Consider the following 22,302-nt stretch of genomic DNA (forward strand, 5'->3'; position numbering starts at 1 on the left):
GTGCAAAATTAGGATTTTAAGTTGAATAGTATTTTTTTTTTAAACCACACATCTGCATAATGTCAAACCCAAGAGTAAGCATTCAAACAGTGAATTGCAAAAGTCCACCTTGGAAACACCTGTCACGTGTTATGCTTAACGCTGGCTCTGCTCAGAACCACGGCCTTAGACCTGCCCCTCCCGGCCAGTCCCGGGACCCCTGACGCACCTTGAGGGCCTGAACATCCTCGACACGTATGACAAACTCATCGCGCTCTCGGAAGATGCCCTCCCCGCCGCTCTCCACCTCCTCTTCGTCCGTCTCCCCGCAAATGGCTGCTGTCTCCTGCTTCTTGGCGAGATGAAGAGGCCGCGTGTCCTCAGGATCCTCGGGCTCAGGGGATGCCTGGGCCGGTGGCTCTTCGGGGACAGGAGGAGCCTCCTTGGGTGAAGGAGCTGGGGAGAGGGGTGGTGGTGGTAGCTCTGGCTGGGGTTCGGCCTCCACCGAAGGAGCCGGGCTGGGAGGCTTCTCCTCCACTGGCGGCACATCTGCGGGGGGGGGGGGGGGAAGTAGAAGGGTGGAGGGGTTAGCCAGCAAGAATGAGGCATAGAAAGCCATCCTTTAGATCAGGGCTGAGGAACATGTGGCCCTCCAGATGTTGCTGTTGGACTGCGACTCCCATCAGCCCTTACACTGGCTATGCAGGCAAGGGATGATGTGAGTTGCTGTCCAATAACATCTGGAGGGCCACATGTTCCCCATCCTTGTTTGAGACTCTGTGTGTACTTTGGAATTTAAACATTTTTACCCTTCTGTTTACCTCCCCACCCTGTTTACAAATAAACAGACTAGTTTGTAATGAAATAACAGTGTTCTTATCTACATATATTTTTAGACATTCATGTTTCCAGAGATTCATACTTGTGTTTTGGGATTATAAAGGTCTAATTTTGGGTTTGTTAGGTTGTATTGCTTTTTGTTGTATTTTCTTTTCTCTTGTAATATATTCAATTCTATTTTTTTTAATTGCAAAACAACTGCAATAGCAACAAACAGGCCAAGAGAAAGAAGAGAGAGAGAGAGAGAGAGAGAGAGAGAGAGAGAGAGAGAGAGAGAGATGTGGAAGGTGTAGTGTGATTAAATACCAGGAGCATTCGCATGTACCAATAAGCCAGGAATCCTAGCTTAATAAAACATGCTGTGAACTAGTTGTGAGTTAGTACACACAGCCCATTTGCTCCTCTCTTTGAGCAAATAGGTAAACCAAGCAGGGAAAGGACAGCTTTGCATGACATCCAAACACAGGATTATGGTTAAGTGCACCCAAACAAGCCAGGATTCGTAAGACTAGTTTAATACTGTCTTATGAATACTGGCTTGTTTGGGCACACTTAACCATAATTCTGGGTTCGGCCATCATGCAAAGCTCTCCCCTTTCTGGTTTGTTTACCCACGTGCACAAAGAGAAGAGCAAAGTAGAAGTGAACGGGCTGCATACAGCTCATTGACTTCTGATTTATTAAGTCTGGCTTATTGTTAAACACCATCATATATCTATGGCATCACTGAAACTGGATTAGCAAACATTTCCCCCTTGTCTACAGAAGAGAGCAGGGCTTTCATGCAATTTTTAAAACGCTTTGCAATATCAACCCCGCTGAAAATTCACTAGAATTTGAACTACATGGGGAGGGAGCGGGGGAGGTTTGTAGGAAAGAACACACCCAGACCTAACTGGGTAAGCAGCCACCTTAAAAAAAAAAAGGCTATTCAGGAAAGATGGAGATCTAATGTGCAACAAAAATGGTATTTCATTATTGAGAGGAGCGGTTGCATTCAGGATGCAAGAACGGTTGAAGAGAACGCAACAGAAAGCAAATGCTAAACGTCACATGGAATTCTATCCCCGCTCAGAACCTGAAGGCAAAAACAGGAAGACATTTAATAAGCCCCGGGGGGCATGAGGAGCTGCCCTGGCTGAGAGCCCTCCTGCCCCCGCCCACCCACCCCGGTCAGGCACTGCAGGCACTCACCATTGGGTTCTCCCTCCTTGCGGTCGGTGGGATCGTAGAGGGCCGAGATGGCCGAGGAGATGCTCTTCTGGAGGTCCTGATTCTTGCTGACCGAGTCTTCCTCGTCCGATGAGAACGAGGGCAGCGTCTCCAGGTTGCGCTTCAGCTCCTCGTCAAGCCGCTTGCAGGGGCTGGTGCAACTCATCACGAGCCCAGCTGGATCACCTTCCGGCCCATCCAATCCCCCCGGCAGCATTGGGGGGGGCACGCTGAAGGGAGGCGGGGGCTGGGAGGAGGAGGAAGAGGAGGCAGCCGAGGGGGGACGCGGTGTCTTGGAGGGGCTGCCCGACGAAGAGGCCACCGGAGCCGCCGCCCCAGGGGGGCCAACCGGAGCCGCGGAGGAAGGCAGCGCCTGGCGCTTGCCTGACTTTAGGAAGTCCAGGAAGGAGGCCATGAACCCCGACTTCATCTCTGGCTGCTTCTCTTCCACCTCCTTGATCTTCTGTTTGATCTTCTCGCGGGTCTGGCTGCTATCCAAACTGCTCTCTTGAGTGGGCTGGTGAGATGGGGTGGGGGCCTCCAACTGAGACCCCTCCAAACCTTTGGGGACTGGCAGTTTGATCTGAGGAAAGAGAAGGGACAGGAATTGGGGGAGGGGAGGCGTTTCAGGCAGATTTCCTGGCCTGGCCCTTGCCCAGATGCCGGCTTTCCGCCTTGATTTAAGCCCTCGTTAAGCATCCTTAATCTTGGAACGTCAGGATTCTACTTCGTGCGGAGAGCCTCCACTGTTAAAAGAGGTTCCCTCCTGCGGACGTTCACCCTGAACACGAGGAGGGAGACAAGAACAGCAAGAGGGAGTAGCTAGTGTGCTCGTTCTCACTCTCCCTCCTTGGATGTCAGTGGCACAAAGATTAAGAATTCTTCAATAGGGCTCTCCTATGGGTCACCATTTTAGGGCAGGGGTGGGCAGAAAGCAGTTCTCCAGATGTTTTGGATCTCAGCTCCCAGCATCCTTGGCCACTGGCTATGCTGGCAGGGGCTTCTGCAAATTGAAGTCCAAAAATATCTGGAGTTCTACCTTCTGCCCACGCCTGTTTTAGGGTTTTCGCTAGCTCTCAGGATCTGCTACTTTAAACCAGAAACATGCAAATTAAATATATTTTGCATATATCTGCACAATTTACTCTACTTCCAGAGTTATGGATTTCTGAGAACTCAGGGGACTTGGTGGCAGGTGGAAAGGGACCAGAGTGAAAGAAGAGCAGGATGACCAGGAGCAGGCTCACACAGGGAGGAAAAAAAACAACCGAGTTCTGCACGGCACTGGAAGCTACCTGCATCCAACTGGACGTCCCGCCCACCTCACCTACGGTTTTGACCACTGCCACCACCGCCCCAAACACGCAGCCTCAATTTTTCCACTAACAAGAGGACTAGAAACTTTGTAACTTTAAAAAATAAAAAAAACAAGACGTCGAATTCTCAGGCTCCAAATTTTGCTTCGGGTGTCAGATTTCATGCTTGAGCAAACCATGCGGCACACGCACAGGCCTAACCACCCATAAAGCTCAACCCTCTCATATCCTGATCCTCAAGCCAGACTTTCGACTGAATTGTTTTCTCACATACAAACAGAGATCATCCAATCCAGGATTCCACCAGGAAACCCAAACTCTGTTGCCAAGGGGGGGGAAAACTACACTAATGTTAAAAATATGCAAATAGTAAACTTTGCACATCCGATGCAGTTCTTCTAACAGGGTATGTTTTCAAACATTGCTTAGAATCAGCCTTTCTCAACCTGGGGCGCTCCAGATGTGTTGGACTGCATCTCCCAGAATGCCCCAGCCAGCAGAGCTGGCTGGGGCATTCTGGGAGTTGTAGTCCAACACATCTGGAGCGCCCCAGGTTGAGGAAGGCTGGCTTAGCTCCTTTTAAAACAAAACCCCTGCTGCATTAAAGAGCTTTTAGAGCACGTTCAGAACAGTGTACTTAGAAAGGGTTCCCATCACAGCTCCCGCTCTGGGCAACGTTTACATGACATGGCTGGACGAGCGGAGTGGGGGGGATGACGTGCCATCAGTATGTTGGTGACATTCAGCGCTCTCACCCTCTCGCTCTGTTTTTCATCAGCCCCAGGGCAGGTGGAAGAAGTCCTGAACCCATGCCCAATGCCCATGATGGTCTGAATACGGGTGACTAAGCAGAAGCTCAATCCAGGCTAATACAGATGTTCTGTTGGGTCAGGGGTTTTGCTGATCTCGGGTTAAACCATCAGCCTGTTTTGGTTCCACTCCCCTTCAAAACGAGGTATGCTGCTAGGCAGCGCTTCCGATCCAGCCCTGCTCCTGGATTTCCAGGTGTCAGAGGTGGAAAGAAGTGCTTTCCAGTGGTTTCAGCAACTGCGCTAGTTGCCTCCTTTCCTGGAGAATCAGACTTGGCCACAGTCAACCATGCCCTAGTGACATAGGAAGCTGCCTTATCTCAAGTCAGGCAAATGGTCCATGTAGATCAACGGCAGGGTCTCCGAGACTACCACAAGATGTAGTGATGGCTACCAATTTGGGTGGCTTTAAAAAGGGGGCTGGATAAATTCCTGGAGGAGACTATCAATGGCTACTAGCTCTGATGGCTATGTGCTACCTGGAGAACATGAGTGGGAGGGTGCTGTTGCACCTGTGTCCTGCATGTGGGTTCCTGGTCAACAGCTTCTTGGCCACTGTGTGAGCAGAGAGCTGGACTAGATGGACCCTTGGTCTGATCCAGTGTGGCCCTTCTTATGTTCTTATGACTGATCCCCGCCCTACCAAGAGATGCCAAGGATTTATTTATTTATTTATTACATTTCTATACCGCCCAATAGCCGGAGCTCTCTGGGCGGTTCACAAAAATTAAGCCTTGGACCTTCCGCCTGCAAGCAATGGCATTTCCCCACACCCAGATCGGATTATTATAATGCGCTGTACACGAGGCTGCCTCCGAAAAATGTTCAGAAGGGCTTCAGCGGGGGCAGAGCACTGCTGCCAAACAACCGTCTGGGGTGTGGCATTCTGATCATACCAGCTCAGTGCTTTTTCAGTTGCCCTGGCTGCCAATTTGTTCCAAGGTCCAATTCAAAGTGCTGGTCTTCACCTTTAGAGCCCTAAGCCTTCTGAGATCATGACACATGAAGGACCACCTCTTTCTATACGAACCTAATTCAGGCACAATTGAAGCCAGTGACTGGTTTGAACCCCCACCTAGGTGCCTCTGAAGCAGGGCGGCAGGGCAGGGGAGGACATGAGACAGGGCCTTTTCAACTGCGGCACCCACATTCTGGAATGCCCATCCTCAAAGAGGTGCGGTGTTTTAATGAACAACCAAAAACATGCCATAAAGCCTTCCAGCTAACTTATTTGGTTGTTCTTTTGGTAGCTGTTGATGCTGGGTTTTGTTTTGATTGTTTCTGAGTCATTGTTTGTTTTAATTCTTGATAATATAAGCTGCTTTTAATGGTTATTAATAGAATGGGAGGAAGTACAACTGTTTGAATGCATTTTTTTTTAAAGTGGACATTTTACAAGAGGCTTCTCAGATACAATTCCTTTTTGCATTGAAGCTCAGAAAAGCCTGCAGCCAGGAAACCCAAATATGCTGCTGCTATTATTTATTTATTTATTTATTTCATTTATACCCCACCTTCCTTCCATCGTGGAACTCAAGGTAGCTACATGTGATTCCCAGGTGGTCTCCCTTCCAAGCACTGACCAGTCCCAGACCTGCTTAGATTCAGCAAGGGGGCTGTCCTCTGTGCCTTCAGACCATTCCCTGTTACACTCAAAAGTTGCTGCTAAATGTTTACCTCCAAATCCACATGTTGCATTTGTTGGCAGCATTCCACTGGCTCTTTCAAGGAGTGACAGTGTTATGGTGGCAGGAGAAAAATGGCATGAATACGTAAATGTCAGTAAGTGTCAGAAAGTCGAGCCTGGCATTAGGGGATTATACTCTAGAGCAAGTGATGGAGCACCAGTGCCCTGGCAGGGCCCACTATTGACATTTGCCCCGCCCCCACACCCAGTGAGTACCAATTGAGTCAAAGAGCTGTCATTTTAATTTCCCATAATGCTTTCAATACAGCATTGCACCAAGGCACTGTGTAGGGTGACCATACGAAAAAGAGGACAGGGCTCCTGTATCTTTAGTTGTATTGAAAAAGGAATTTCAGCAGGTGTCATTTGTGTATACGGAGAACCTGGTGAAATTCCCTCTTCATCATAACTGTTAAAGCTGCAGGTGCCCTGCCCTCTTTTAAATCTAGTATAGCTCCTGCACTTTAAATGTTATGATGAAGAGGGAATTCCACCAGGTTCTCCATATATACAAATGACACCTGCTGAAATTCCCTTTTCTATGCAACTGTTAAAGATACAGGAGCCTTGTCCTCCTTTCCATAGGGTCACCCTAGGACTGTGAGAATTTTAAATGGTGCCTGCCAGACCCCTGCTGGGGCTGTCCTGTTGGAGCCCCACTGCCATGTAAGCCTGTCAGGGGACACACACACCATGAGGTAAGAGGGAGGCCCATCAGCAGAGGAGGCCCTCAGACCTGGAACCAGCCCTGCAGTGTGGGGTAGTGGCTCAAGTGTTGGACTGGGAGACGGGAGATCCGGGTTCTAGTCCCCACTCGACCATGGAAACCCACTGGGTGACTTTGGGCCAGTCACAGACTCTCAGCCCGACCTACCTCACAGGGTTGCTGTTGTGAGGATAAAATGGAGAAGAGGAGGATTATGTACGCTGCCTTGGGTTCCTTGGAGGAAAAAAGGTGGGATATAAATATAATAAAATAATAAATATGTTCAGGAAAAATGACAACAGGCCATGGAGAGGGGGGCATATATATATATATCCATGGCCAATCCCACCTGCAAATTCTGGTGCCTGTTTCAGACACCAGGTGCATGTTGTCATATTATTATTATTATTATTATTATTATTATTATTATTATTATTATTATTATTATTATAATATCACCATCAATGTACATGTACTTATCTCTAGAACACTAAGGGCTGAGATGGGAACACTTGCACAAGAGCAATAATGAACAAAACCAAAAAAAATCCTACATATGTTTATTCAGAAACAAGCCTCAATGGAGCTCACTCCCTAGTAAACGTGCACAGGATGAGAGCCTAAACCACATATGCTGTGGCAGCGGCTAATCTCAATGCAAAATTCCATATGTGAAAGAGCACAGAAGAATTGTGCTCCTGTTATAGCTAAAAAAAACAACACACCCATCTGGGACTGGTTAGCTTGGAAAAAAGGCACGTGAAAGGAAGCCCGATAGAAGTGTACGAAATTGTGTACGGTGTGGAGAAAGTGGATAGGGAGATCCTCCCCCACCCCCAATACCAGTAAACCACAGAGTCAGCCTAGAGAGCTGATTAGTGGAAAATTTAGGACAGATAAAAAAGAAAGTATGTTGTCACACAGCGTATAGTTAAACTAAGGAATTCACAACCACAAGATGTAGCGATAGCTGACAATTTGGATGGCTTTAAAGGAGGGTTAGACAAATTCGTGGAAGCTAAGGCTATCAACAGCTAGTAGCCTTGACGGCTATATGCTGCCTGCCACCTCCAGCGTCAGAGGCAGTATGTCTATGGATACCAGTTGCTGGAGACCACACGCCGGAGTCTACTACTGCACTCATGTCCTGCACTCATGCACTCAGGTTTCCCATAGGCAGCTGGTTGGCCACTGTGTGAACACAACGCTGGACTACAATGACCCGTGGCCTGATCCAGCGTGGCTCTTCTTATGATGCAATAGCAGGCGGTGTTTGGGGTACAACAGTGGACTTTGTAATGGCCCATGGCTAAAACAGCAGTGCAGAGCCAGGCTTACAACAAAGCCAAGTGACACAAGTGTCTCGTACGGTCAATTGGGGTGGGCTGCCACTTTCTCCAGCCTCTAGAACAGCGGCTCTCAACCTGTGGGTCGCGATCCCTTTGGGGGTCGAACGACCCTTTCACAGGGGTCGCCTAAGACCATCGGAAAACACATATTTCCAATGGTCTTAGGAACCGAGCTACATAATTTTGCTACATAACAGTAGCAAAATTACAGTTAGGAAGTAGCAACGAAAATAATTTTATGGTTGGGGGTCACCACAACATGAGGAACTGTATTAAAAGGTCGCGGCATTAGGAAGGTTGAGAACCACTGCGCTAGATCCTTTTTCAAAAACCGGGGAACCAGCGTCATTTCGATTTGCCCCTTAAGTTGCCAAAATATCTTTATACCGGCACAGTGACTATGACTTTGGATAAAGTATTTATTTGCATAGTCCTATCTTAAGCACAGAATCAAGCACACCTGGATGCTGTATTTTTAAAAACATTGTTGGGAACCACCCAGAGAGCCTCAGCTATTGGGAAGTATAGAAGTGAAATAAATAAATAATAATCTCCCACATCATCCAATTACCCTATCTTGAATGGACTGCTATAGTCAGTCATTCAGCTTCCCCCTTCCATGTGCAACTCTGACACTTAAGTAATCTACACATAAGAAAGGGATTTCTAAGAACCAAAAGGTTTCTAAGGCAGAGATTGACTGACGTATCCTTACAGATGGACAGAAGACCTATATCCGTTTCTAAAACATTGCTATTGTATAAGAACTTCTCTTACACTCCTTTTGGTCTACCTTGTTATTCAAAGGATTTGCAGAGACTTAGAGATAGGATGGCCTTTACTAAAGCTCCGTTAAATCTGATGCCTTCAGCTCTGTCAGAAAGAAGATACCGTAATAGGCCGTATCCTGAGCGTAGCTGACCTTGTGGCTTAAAACAGGTGGAAGACGTTGTACATATTATTATATATTGTCCTTTGTAGAATGTGTTAAGAGAACAATATTTGGGTCAGATTTCAGAGAGATTTTGGGGGAAATCCTTCCATGAGACTGTAATCTATCTGCTTTGTGGGCAAGACAAATATCTAACTGCAAAGACACCACATTTCCCATCTACAGTCATTGGTGTTAGGTGGAAATTCTTAAAGGAGAACACTGCGCCTTGTCAGGGAGATTCAAAACTTTTACATTCGAAAGCAAGTTTATATAATTTTGTACAGATTTGTGTAAATTTTACTTATTTTAACTAGAGATCCAGAATTTTAAGTGTATTCTGTATGACCTGGGTGTGCAACATTATGTAAATATGTTATCATTGTATTGATACCTAGTATCTTTTCTTAAATGTTTGTTTTGTGATGGTTTGATGACTGTATACAAATAAACAACTCTGAATCTAAAACTATATATATATATATATATATATATATATATATACACACACACACACACACACACACACACACACCCATGAACATAGACACTGCCAAAAGGATGGGTAATGTTGTAGGTTAGAGACATTGGCGGAACATTTCTACAAGAGCCGTTCCCATTGGTGTAGAATCTGGGAAGCAGGTTCAAACATTATTGCAGTGATTCGGAGCCCTGATCCCGTATGAGCAATTTTTTGGCAGTAATCCTGCCGCGCTTCTACGGTACGTCTGAATCCCCTTGAAGTTGTCACAGATTAGTTCACGCCATGTAAACGCCTCTCCAGTGGATCGGAGCCAGCAGCCTCAGGAGCCACAAAGGCCTACACCTTCCCCTAAGGAAGAGGGTCATGGTCACAGCTCAGTGGCAGAGCTCCCACTTTGCAGACAGGAAGTCCCAGGTTCAACCGCCAGCATCAACAGTTAAAAAGGCTCCGGTAGAAAGTGATGGAAAAGACTCACGCCTACGTCGGTGAAGACAGTATTGGGCTAGATGGACCAGTTGCCTGACCTGGCTGAAAGCGGCCTCCTAGGTCCTCTCACTAGTCCACTCTCCACCTGAACTACTCTACCAAGCCGGATGCCATGCACAGCCTGTCCTTTTACCTCAGTGCCGTGCCCTTCTGGGAAAAAAAAAGGGTCCCTTCCTTACCGTGAAGCCTCACTACTTAATAGAGAAAGTCCGCCTCCTCACGCTCCCAGCTTACCTTGAGTGGTTTGAGGGACTCCAAGCCTGCTCCTGGTTCAACCCCCTCCTCCCCGGCTTTCTTGCCCCTCCCTCTCCCCCGGCCACGGGGCTTCTTGGTGCCGTCGTGAGCCACGCCGTGGGGCGGTTCAGTCAGGGGCCGGATGCGGGGCCTCCCCCGGGGGCGGGGCGGGCCCTCTCGCTTGGGCTTGGTGGGCTTGCGGCCCCGTCGCTTGGGCCCCTCCATGAGGCCGCTGTTGGGCGGGCAGAAGTCTATGTCGCCCATGGGGCTGAGGCTGGTCCGGTTGGTCCGGCAGCTGGAAATGAGGTCGGGCAGCAGGTCGGGCAGCCGGCGGCTGTTGAGGCGGATGTCGGCCGGGACGTCCTCCTTGTCCTCGTCGTCTTCGAACTCATACTCCTGGGCGTAGTTCTTCTTGGGCGGCTGGAAGGACGGCTCCCGTTTCTTGAGCAAGTGGAAGGACGAGGTCTTCAGCAGCTTCTTGGGCTTGGAAGAGCAGAAGATCGGCGACGTCAGGCCCGACTTGGACTCTGACACCGGAGCCGTCCCGTGCTGGCCGGACTGGATCAGCCCCAGCTGCTCCGTGTTGACCGTCGAGGGCAGTTCGTGCTTCACCGACACGGAATCCAGCCCCAGGTGCGTCCCGTCCCCGCTTTCCGACGGGCAGTAGCTCTGGTACCCTTGCCCCCCCTGCATCATGTCGTAGCCTCCCCCTTTCATCCCCTCTCCCCTCTCCATGCCTTGCGTGCCGTCATCCGGCTTGGGGAACTCGTCCCCGGCGCAGGGAGGCGGCCCGAACATGTCTTCCATGCCCGGGAAGAAGCTGCGGTCTTCGTCTTGCAGCAACGAGTCCGGGAAGCAGATGGAGGTGAGGGGGACGAAGCGCTGCTTGGCCCCTTGTGGGCTGGGGCTCTCGAACTGGTCCTTGCCCTCCAGCTGGCCTTGGGGGACTTGCTGCGAAGAGTCGGGGTCCAGGCTGGCGTCGGGCAGGAGGTGCTGCTGACCCTGCACCGCCCCGCTCTGGCCCAGGTGCGACTCCAAGCTCAACTCCGGCTCCAGGAAGTCCTGGATCTCTTGCGACTGGGAGAGGTTGCCCTGGGGCATCACTTCCATGCCCTCGGACTGCATCCGCTCCTGCTGCAGCTGCCCCTGGAGCCGGGGGGACTGCTGCGACTCGAGCAGCTGCGCCTCCATGCCCTGGGAGCGCACGTGGGCCTGGTGCAGGTGGGCCTCCAGGGCCTGCATCTGGAGCTGGGGCGAGGGCGCCTCGGCCGGGTGCATGCGCTGCGGCTCCATCAGGTGGACATCCAGCGGGGTGCGCACCTTCCCCCGAGAGTGTAGCTGGCTCTGGGTGTGCGTCAGCACCGACTGGAGCAGCTGGGACTGCTGCTGTTGCTGCTGCTGCTGCGAGAGGGAAAGAGGGGGCAGGTCGGGAGGGGAGTCCAGCATCAGGGTGCCCCCCTGCTGCCCAGGCATCAGCCCATGGGGCTCCATGGGGTGAGGCTGGGGGGCGTGCTCCGGAGTCTTCTGCAGGTAGGAGTGGGCCTGGGCGATCTCCTTGCTGCCCGCGTCCATGTGGCCACCCTGGAGGTGCTGCTCCACTGACTTCTTCATGTCTTGCCCATAAGAGTCCATGGAGCCCGCCTGGTGGCTGAAATGGACCACGGAGGTGGCCAAAGACTCAGGCGTCGAGCGGGTGTGTGGGTACTCCTTGGGCCTCTCCCCTTTCTTCTTGTCCTTTAAGCTCTGCAGGGACATCTCCAAGCCTTGGTTGTCCAGGTTGGAGTTGGTCCGGATGACACTCTGCAAGTGGTAGCGCTCCTCCGTCTTGCTCAGCTCGTACCCCATCCCTTTCCCGGCCCTCTCCTCGCACTCCACCATGCCTTCGGTGGGCACCCTGGGCGGGCTCTGAGACTGCAGCAGGTGCTGGATCAAGAAGTCCTCGTCTTCCGTCCGCTCCGACGACAGTAGGTCTGAGTCGGCCTTGGCCTTCCCGTAAGACGCTGCCCTTTCCAAGCCCCCCTGGGAACTCTGGTAGCTCTGGGTGTGGGCCGTCTGCATGAACGAAGGAGATAGCACGGACGTGAGGTACTTCTGGGACTGCCCGGGCGACGCCACGCTCTGGGGCCGGTTCGCGGTGGGCGACTGGAGAGGCCGGATGATCTGGGATGGGCTTGAGTCGGGGAGGTTCTGGCTGTGCGAGTAGCCGATGGACTGGCTGTGCCCTGGCATGGCCGGAGAGTGGCCGGTGCTGTAACTCAGTGACGGGCTGGCAGTGGGCATGCCCTGCGAGTGAGCCGGGACGTAGCTCGGCGTCTGGCTGACAGAGACGTGGGGCTCGGCCTGGACACTGTACCCGACGGACGACAGGCCTTGCAGCTGCTCGGGCGAGTAGGTCTGATTCTGACAGGTCTGCAGCCCTTGACCGGCCTGCCCGGCCTGCCCCTGCTGGGCCTGCCCGCTCGTCGAGTAACTCTGAGCCTTGCTCACGCTCGTGAGGTCTTGGGCCTGGTTGCTGCTGAAGCCTTGCGAGGCCTGGCTGACCGAAGAGAGATTCTGTGACTGGCTGACGGAGTAACTCTGCGTTTGGCTCATGGAGAGCAGGCTCTGGGGCTGACCGGGCGAATAAGCCTGCGACTGGCTCGAGATGACCGAGCTGGGCTTGGGGGTGGACGAACTGTAGTTGCTTTGGCACTTGGGCGTGGCTGTGGAGCGGGGCGGCTGGCGGGAGGCCGAGTAGCTCTTGGATTTCGACGACGAGGCCGTCCCCGAGTAGCCAGGGGACTGGATGATGGGACGGTAGCTTTGCGAGGGCTCTTGCCGGGTGGCTTGGGGGGTCTTCTGCTGCTGGGAGCCTTCGCTGCTGGCAGGGGACTGCTCGCCCAAGGGGCTGCAGGAGAGACTGGAGCGGTGCGGCATCTGCTGGTAGCTGCCCCCGCAGCTCAGGTAGTGCTGAAGGGAATGGGCGGCCGGCAGCTGCGGCTGAGCGCTGGAGGGCCGCTGGTAATGCTTGATCACGCTGTCTTGCCGTGGGATGGCCCGTTCGATGGAGGAGGCAGGCGAGCTGGAGAAGACGGAGGTGTTGTAAAGCTGGGAAGTCTGATCTGACGGCCCCAGCGAGGACGACAGGAGGTTGAACTGGGAGGGGAGGTGGCGGGAAGCCGACTCTTGGGCGCTCCGGTAAGCCGAGCTTTGGGAGGGCAAGCCTGTGCCCAGCACCGCGCTGCCCAGCCGGTCAAAGCTGAGAGACGAAGGGACGCTGGGTTGGGAGGACTTGATGTGAAGCAGGGGGTCGTGCGGAGACAGGAGGCCATTGGAAGTGGGGCTGAAGGTAGCGTCCTGCAGGGTGAGCGAGGAAGTGACCGGGAAGCTGCGCCCGCTGAAGGAGGCCGGGTGCTGGTACGCAGAGAGCGCCGAGGAGGAGGGGAAGGTGCCGGAGCCGGGGAGGGCCCCCGAGATGAAGAGCTCGGCCGGCGCTGGAGTGTGCATGGCTGGAAGGAAGGAACAAGAGCGACGGGTTAGGCACTTCCGGGCAGATGTGATCGGCCATCCGCAAAGGAGGCACCAAGCGTTGCCTACTCCGAGAGGGATTGTAAGGAGGAGACATCAGCTGTGCCCAAAGGGTCCACAAAAGACAATCCTGAGAGGCAGAGCCACAGCAAGGCAGGCTCTTTCCCCCTCCCCACCATAGCTCAGGGGAAAAGCGCATGCTTTGCATGCAGACAGTCCCAGGTTCAATCTCCAGTTAAAAAGGGATGTGGGAAAATACATCTCGTGCAAGGATTTGGAGAGCAGCTGCTAGTCGGAGTGGACAATACTGAGCTAGATCAGAGGTGGGGAACCTCCTTCAGCTGAAGGGCCGAATTCCATTCTGGAGAAGCTCTCGGGGGCCACATCTCATGGGTGGGCGGGGCAAAAGGTGAAGGGGAGGGGCCAAAAACAACAGCCTATTTAGCATAAAGCTGTTGCTGCCAGTAGCTAAGGCTTAGGAGAGGCCTTTCAACCTGTTAGAATGGGGGGGGGGGGGGAAACAGCGCAAAAGCTGAGAAGCCACCTGTTGATCGGTGGTCAAAGGAAAGGGGAAGGTGAGCGTGGCCAGCTGGAGAACTTCAAGAGGGCCAGATTTGGCCTGCAGACCCAAGTTTCTCCTCCCCTGGGCTAGATAGACTCAGTGGCTCAGTTTGGACAACACTTCAGTCAACGCAATCTGAAAACTCCACTCAATGGTTGAGTTTTTAAGAGGTACTCCCCACACATGTTCTAACTCCACTGTTGTGTGACTGTGGGTTACCATGCAGTTGAGTAAAATCCACTGTGACGTCTGACTGACATTTTCTCCACCCTCTCTCCTCCCCTGGTCCTCCCAATAGTACCCCATCAGCCACTGCTGCTAAAAAATGATCTCCTAGAGCGGCACTCGCCGCTTTCGCTGCTCTTCCCAGGGAACTCTGTAGCCAGTGGGAAAAATCAACACAACACAACAGAAAACTCCACAGTACCCGCAACACAACGGTTGTGCAGGAACTCTCCTCTACACAGCATGGATATTCTGCGTGGAGTGCTTTCCAAAAAACACCTCCACCATTGCGTGGAATTTTCCCACCAGACATCACGTTTCTCAACGGTGGTGTAAGAACTCCACCGTGGAGTTCTAAAACCACTGTCGACTAACGTGTTGTCCGAACTGAGCCAATACATGTCAGCTACATATTGTCCCAACAAAGAGTCATGGCCCAACAACATAGGTTTTTCCTTGTCAAGAGACAAGATACAACCACCAGATCCCAGCCATCAAAGATACATTAGTGGACCAATGCAAACCCTCCATGGAAGCTTGTCATGCCCTTATAGAGGAATCCTCCTCGGAGAAAGAACTAGAATCTTCAGAAACCAAAAGGCACACTAGTTCAGTCGCTGGCACCACACCAGGAAGAGCCTGGGCCTTTAAGGAAGTTGGTGCTAGGTCCTTCCCTGTCAGGGGAAGGAAACTCTGACCCTGCGGCCGAGGCTGAACAACCCCGGACCCCCAGGAGCATTGTCACCACAAGCAACAAGCCAGGAGGGCCTCCTGTAAGAAGGAGTGCTTGCTTACCAAGGTCTCATCAGGAGAAAGCAACTCCTCTTGAGTAGGGCTCTGGCCCGAGAGCTCTAAGGGACAGCAGCTTTCGTGGTTAAAAGCCTTCAGTCAGAACTTGCTAGTTGCTGGAAACAACATCTCCCCAGCTTCTGCTGCCTGGTGCTTGAACCTCTGTGCTACAGACTTCTGCTTGACTCTGCCACTGGATCGTGTATGTATCTGACTGCCTAACTGTGGCCACAGCTAGACCTAAGGTTTATCCCAGGATCATCCCTGCCTGAGCGCTGGATGCCCTGTGTGGCACTTAGATGAACAGGTTTGACCCCAGGACAATCCGGGGATAGACCTTAGGTCTAGCCATGGCCTGTGTCTGACAGCTGCCTGTTTGACTACTCCTGCTTTTCCTGACTCCCTATACTGTGCTCACCTGTGCTTTGACTTTTTGCCCATTTGATCACTCCTGTTTTGCCTGGCTCCATATATTGGACTGCTTGGTCACTTTTCTTGATCGCTTCTGCCTTTGCCTGAACGCCCTTGAATTGAAACCTGTCTGCTAAAACATTGGCCTTATGGTCAAGCCCTATCACTGACACTGCTACAGTCAATCCAGGACAAAGCTCAACGCGTCCTGCAATGAGTGAAAGGCCCCTGCCCTCCCTCCTGTGATGCTGTGAGGTGCCCCAGAGCGGTTTACCTGTTTGCCAGGATGGGGTGCGGAACTGGGAGAGCAGGGAGGAGGCAGAAGGGCCTGGTTGCGGTGCCCGGGACTCCAGTGCCGAGATGAGGTTCATGACGGAGGCATCCGGGGTGGCACTGCTGGCATGATGGAGCCCTGTCTCGAATAGGCCAGAAAGACCTGACGAAGACAATGGGAAAAAGAGAAAGGAGAAGGAGAAACGCTGAAAGTTTTATTGCTGTGTTTTTAATTCATTTGTTTTCATGCTTTAATTGAGATTGTCTTTTCTGTATTTTACTACTGTTTGCCATCTTGAGTTGGTGGCGGTGTTCACATGTAACACTAAGTCATGGTTTATGTTAACCATGGTTTGGGGTTTAACTCTGGCCTATCTCCCCCACAACAACCAAGAGTTCCCAGTTCACATACAAGCCTAAACAACACAGAGATGGAGCACAACAACCCTGGCTTGTTCTGGTGTGTGAATGGCCCCACTTTCATGCAGGCAAGCAAACAAACAATAAACATTCACTGCTCATTTTCCCTATTTCTGATTTGTTACTGCAGTTTGTTTTCCCTATTTATGGTTTGTTCTCTCCTGCCTACTTTGCCACCCTTCAGAACCGTTCCATTTTCAGGCTGCTTTTTCAGGCTCCTTTGTTTCATAGCAGTCAGCAGCACAAACAAACCAGGAAAAAGCCATCATTCTGGGTTCAGACATCACAACAAACTATGATTTAAACCAGCCATACTCTTTAAGCCAACAACAAACCAAGGCTTCTATTTGTGGTTTGCAGCTGGTTAACAAATCATAGCTTGTTTGCGGGCATGCATTCAGGCACAACACCATGCCACGTTTCAACAAACCACACCATGGTTTAGTGTTATGTACAAGCCAGGCCAGTGCGAAGGAGAACATTTATCTTCTCCTTCACACTGGCCTGGTTTGTACATAACATTGATGTGTCCATTTGACACATCAAAAGGTGACAGGAAGATAAATTGTATGGGTTAGTGTCAGAGGGACCATGGAGAGACTAAGCAAATATAGGCATTACAGGATGAACTAACCACAGGGATTTTGTTTGTTTGTTTGGGAAGGAGAGGATCCACCAAGAGCCAGGCACATACAGACAGAATGGGGGAAATGAGAACCTGATGACCAAACAGGTAGCTTGATGGGGTGGGGTGAAGGACAGATGAGGAACTGGAAGTGTAGGGTAAGATTGGCTGGAGGTAAAAGAAACTGCCTCTTGTGGAGGCCAGGGGACTGTGGACCAGATTACACATTACTTTTTACATGCTTAGCATAAGACACATTCTCTTTTAACCAAACGCAGTTACCAGGGGTGAGATTGAGGCAAAAGCGATTTATTTATTTTAGAAAATATGTACCCCATCATTCCAGCTGAAGGGGTCCGAGGCAGCTAAGGACACTGGAGCAGGAAAACTAGGGGGGGTGGGGAGGACTGTCAAAATTGAACAGCAGCTTGGCCAGGGGTGGGGGGATTTTTAGTGGGAAAACAGCTTGGAAGAAAGGGTCAGTCCCTGCCCCCCTCTCCTGTGCCACTGTCCCAATTCAGATCCCCCCACCTCTGTCCCTGCTTTTGAGCAAACAAAAGTGTGCTCTGCGCTATGTGCAGAAAATGAACAACCTATCAATATTACATGCAGTTTGGCCCTGAAAGGGTGCAGCAAAACAAGTGAAACAAAGCCAGACCATGGGCAAGGGAACGTGGGTAAGATGGCCACTCTTGTATGCACAGAAAGGGCATATAAAATTGGGATGGGGGGCAGGGAGAGGAAGGGGAAGCTGGGCTAAAACACGTGATGCATACAGACATCAAGGAGAGAGTGATGAACACAGTACCTGCCGGGTGGTGGTTTGTGGCGTAGCCCTGAAGAGGATGAGGGGTGGCGTACGCTTGGCGATGTAAGATATCTGTGTCTGGGTGTGAGCTCCGGGATCCGCCGTACACCAAGCTGAAGGAGAGACAAACAGAAGGTCAGACAGGGCCACAGCTCAGTGTGATAGACCACATACTTTATTTATTTATTTATTACATTTATATACCGCCCCATAGCCGAAGCTCTTTGCATGCACAAGGTCCCAGGTTCGATCCCCGGCTTCTCAGGTGAGGCTAGGAAAGAATCCCATCTGAAACCCTGGAGAGTCATTGCTGCCAGTCAGTGTCGACAATACTGGGCTAGATGAACCAAGGGTCTGACTCCGTAGAAGGCAGCTTCCTATGTTCCTAATATAAGTGAGATCAGTTTACCCACCCAGCATACTTTAAACAGGGTGACCATATGAAAAGGAGGACAGGGCTCCTGTATCTTTAACAGTTGCATAGAAAAGGGAATTTCAGCAAGTGTCATTTGTATATATGGGGAACCTGGTGAAATTCCCTCTTCCTCAAAACAGTTAAAGGTGCAGGAGCTATACTAGAGTGAGCAGATTTAAAAGAGAGCAGGGCACCTGCAGCTTTAACTGCTGTGATGAAGAGGAAATTTCACCAGGTTCTCCATATATACAAATGACCCCTGCTGAAATTCCCTTTTCAATACAACTGTTAAAGATACAGGAGCCCTGTCCTCTTTTTCATATGGTCACCCTACATCTCACAGGGTCAGCACTCATTGACAGAAGGCCTTCCGTTCTAAGCTGCAATAGTGACCAAGAGCCAGGAAGCAAGGGGGAAGTATCCCATTCAGCGCTAGCGCTAAGCTACCATTACAGCAGCGCCGATAGCATTTTCTGGAGCAATTGGTTTTCCAGGAAAACCCGTCCTGCCAACCGCCAGAGCCAAACAGGGTACTGCCCAAGGATTCCAGACACGATGATTTCGAGCTGAACGAAGCAAGGGGTCTTTGCATTCCCACGTTCAGGTCCTTGCTCAACTATGAGCTTTCAAGGTGGCCTTGGGCAATCGTGGGCATCACCTCCTCGCCTGTGAAATGGGACCCCCCTTTTCTTTTTCAAAGATGAACAAAATAATTACTAAAAGTGAAGCACATCGCAGGCTAAAAAGGTGCCACAGGAGAAAAAATTGCAACACAGATCTAGGGGAAAAAACGCCCTCCCCCTTCCAGATGCTTAGAGACAGTCCAAGATTCTCCTGGCCATACATTTTCTCCTTTAGCCCTGTTTTCTTTCCTTAGCAATCCACAGATATGCAGAGAAGAGGACTAGAACGTGTAACCCATGATGGGAAATGTAGTCCCCAGCTCCTGGTTTCCCACAGCTTCTGCCTCTGGCCTCCATCCCTTCCTCCCCTCACCCCTCCCACGCACTCCACTCACGCAGGAAGATGCAGCTGTCTAGCCCGGCAGCCAAAACACAGCTTGGCGAAGACTTCCCCTCCATCCTGACCTGCTTCCTCAACCGTGGGTGCTGCTGAGCTCTCGCTGTCCTTACCTGCAACTCAGATCACGTCAGCCCTGCTCCTGACACCGCTGACTTCTGTCCTTTACCTGCAATTCTTCTCTACCCACATAAGCAAAATGGCCCATTTTCCCTTGGACAATCTGTACAAATCCCTCCCACACACACTAAAAAACGAGAAAAGCTTGGTCCCTGTGCCGATGATGCAGCCTGTTGTCAGAGAACTGAACACCTGAGAGTCCTGGCTTCCAGCTCCATGCTTTAAGATCCCTTTCCCAGGCCCTGTCTTCAAAGCACCTGTTCCAAGCTAAGGGACTCACCCCCATTTCTAGAGAAGCTACAAGTCCTGGTTCTCTCAACACCCTACCATCCTACCCTCTATGTGTGCGGAGCCTGTGTTTCTACCACTGTTATCAAAAACCCAAGTTTGGGCCCTGATTTAACAAACAGTGCAATCCTGTGCAAGTCTACTCAAAAGTAAGAACCCCTGAACTCAAAGGGGGCTTCTTCCCAGGTAAGCGGGCCCAAGATTGCAGCCTCAACCAACTTTGCAGTCAGCTATTCACCTGGGGCAACAACGTCTGTGATTCATACAAGTCTGTAAAGATTTGTATTTAAAAAATTGTAGTCATCGACAAAAAGACTCCACTGCTACCTCCCCAGCCTTCTTTAAACAACACCCCAGAGTTTTAGATCCCATGCAGCAAAGCCAATGCTCTCTCCTTCCAGACTCCCTTTAGGAATCATTCTGTGTAGCTAATTATGTGCAACGCTGCCACTCCCCTCCTTCCAGGGCCCAACCAACCCCACACCGTTATTTATCTTCCAAACGTGTGTGTTGAGGCATGTGGCACAATTATGCACGTGCCACGCAGGAAATGCAAGCACAGCCCTGGGACAGGAGAAGCCGCGCAGGGGACGCCACCCCATCGCAAAGAGGAATAGAGGGGAGGCGTGACTTGTGGACAAGTGAGCAAGCCCGCCTGCCTCAGGAATGCAGCTACCTGCAGAAGACTTGCAGGGAACTGACGGAAGTTACAAAAGCAACACGAGGTGCAGAGAGGTAGAGGAGGCCCAATCTGCCACCGCTGCAAGCAACCCTCTGCACACAGCTTGCCTGCGTGCAACAGTGGTGTGAGGACGGACGGCAGAGCAGCAGCCACGAGAGGGCCATTCTGCAAAGGGTAACAGGAAACAGGAAATAAGAGGCTCTTTCATTCACCCTCACCACTGTCTCAATTCCTCGCTTGCTACAGTAGACAGTGTCAATAGCTGAATGGAAAACCATCCTAAGACACACACACACACACACACACAGGGCTGCTCACTTCAATGGGCAGCCATGACAAGGAAAGCCTTACTAGCAGAGACTGCAAGGCAAGTGCATGTAATTTTGCTAGCAGCAAGAGACAAAAGATTCAGATGGTGTCTGGATCCAGGTGTCTGCAGAGGGAGACATTTCTGCTCTTATACTAGTTTTCAGTTGCAGCGTAGTGCACTTTGCAGTCGTAGTGTGATTCACCCTCACAACCGTACTGCGATGTAGGTCACTCCTGTCCCCGTTGCACAGATCAGGAACCACGTCTGAGTGTGAATGACTTTTCCAAGGCCACGCAGTAAAAAAAAGCATGGGAAAGGTAGTGCTTGAGCTCAGGTCTCCCAGACTCAAGCACCGATCTCTGCTCCCACACCAGCCCAGAGCACTGGCTCTTACCTACAGGGGCCTGTCAGCGATAACCAACACAGCTGCTTGCAAGAGGAAGCAGGTCGCACCCTTCAGGAATCCAGACCACATGAGCAACAACAGCTGATAAGCTATTGGACCTGGGAGCTTTGAGAAGACCTTGAGCAAGTCAGCAGCTCTCAGTTCCTCCCACCAGGATATTAGGAAGAGGAGTGACCTGTCTCTCAGGGTGAGTTGAGGACATGCCCTGCTACCAGCTCCAAAACCTTTGGGGTGGGGAAGGCCATACAGACCCCAGTGCAAGAAACATACATTCATACAAACAGCTTAGATGAGGTTAGGCCTCATCTAGAGTCTTGTGTCCAGTTCTGGGCACCACACTTCAAGAAGGACGCAGACAAGCTGGAGCGTGTTCAGAGGAGGGCAACCAGGATGATCAGGGGTCTAGAAACAAAGCCCTATGAAGAGAGACTGAAAGAACTGGGCATGTTTAGCCTGGAGAAGAGAAGATTGAGGGGAGACATGAGAGCACTCTTCAAATACTTAAAAGGTTGTCACACAGAGGAGGGCCAGGATCTCTTCTCGATCCTCCCAGAGTGCAGGACACGGAATAACGGGCTCAAGTTAAAGGAAGCCAGATTCCAGCTGGACATCAGGAAAAACTTCCTAACTGTTAGAGCAGTGCGACGGTGGAATCAGTTACCTAGGGAGGTTGTGGGCGCTCCCACACTAGAGGCATTCAAGAGGCAGCTGGACAACCATCTGTCAGGGATGCTTTAGGGTGGATTCCTGCATTGAGCAGGGGGTTGGACTCAATGGCCTTGTAGGCCCCTTCCAACTCTGCTATTCTATGATTCTATGATTAAGAAACTGATCATGTATTTGACCTCATCTTCTATCCTGACTGAGGAGCTCTGAAGAACAGGTGCCTCACTTTAAAGAGAAATACACACCCTTACTCCTAAATTGTCGTTGCTGCTGTTTTTTAAAAAACTAAGCAAGACCTTTACTACCTTTCCCAGAGTACTGTGGCCTACAAGACTAAACCAATTTCTTCCTCTCTTGGTAGCAACACTTCTAATAGTGCCTGAAACGTATGGATAAGTTTGTACCAAATTATGGAAGTAAACACTGACTGCACACAGACCCGAAGATGCACATGCAACTGTCTGAAAGAAGAAGTAACAGAGTTGAAGAATTCTCTGCAAAGGTGTAGTAATTGCCTGCAAAATTATGTAGCTATGAATTTTAACAGCAAAATGCAATTGACACACATTAGACAAGTTTGACATAATTTGCATACTTTGCAATTCCCCTAATTTTTAAATTTGGTATATATAGTGGAATTAACAAATAAGATGAGGGGAAAACAGGAGTGGAAGAAGAGGGGTGCCATGGAAAGATTTTAGGACCTTTGCAGAGCAAATTAGTTTATGTGGGCCCTTTTCAA

At 50.8% G+C, this 22,302-nt stretch overlaps 1 protein-coding gene across 1 annotated transcript in view; it reads right to left on the reverse strand.

The window, feature by feature from the left end:
• The window catches only part of PRR12 (proline rich 12), a 53,465-nt gene that overhangs the window by 24,565 nt on the left and 6,598 nt on the right, over positions 1 to 22,302 (reverse strand). The window contains exons 2-6 of the mRNA XM_063138385.1: positions 17,654 to 17,766; positions 15,802 to 15,963; positions 10,034 to 13,521; positions 2,014 to 2,614; positions 209 to 528 (exon numbers count right to left, since the gene is read on the reverse strand). Of these exons, the coding sequence (XP_062994455.1) occupies positions 209 to 528; positions 2,014 to 2,614; positions 10,034 to 13,521; positions 15,802 to 15,963; positions 17,654 to 17,766 (4,684 nt within the window). The remainder of the gene's footprint in view (positions 1 to 208; positions 529 to 2,013; positions 2,615 to 10,033; positions 13,522 to 15,801; positions 15,964 to 17,653; positions 17,767 to 22,302) is intronic.

Source organism: Elgaria multicarinata, chromosome 11 (assembly GCF_023053635.1).
Source record: "Elgaria multicarinata webbii isolate HBS135686 ecotype San Diego chromosome 11, rElgMul1.1.pri, whole genome shotgun sequence".
NCBI lineage: Eukaryota > Metazoa > Chordata > Lepidosauria > Squamata > Anguidae > Elgaria > Elgaria multicarinata.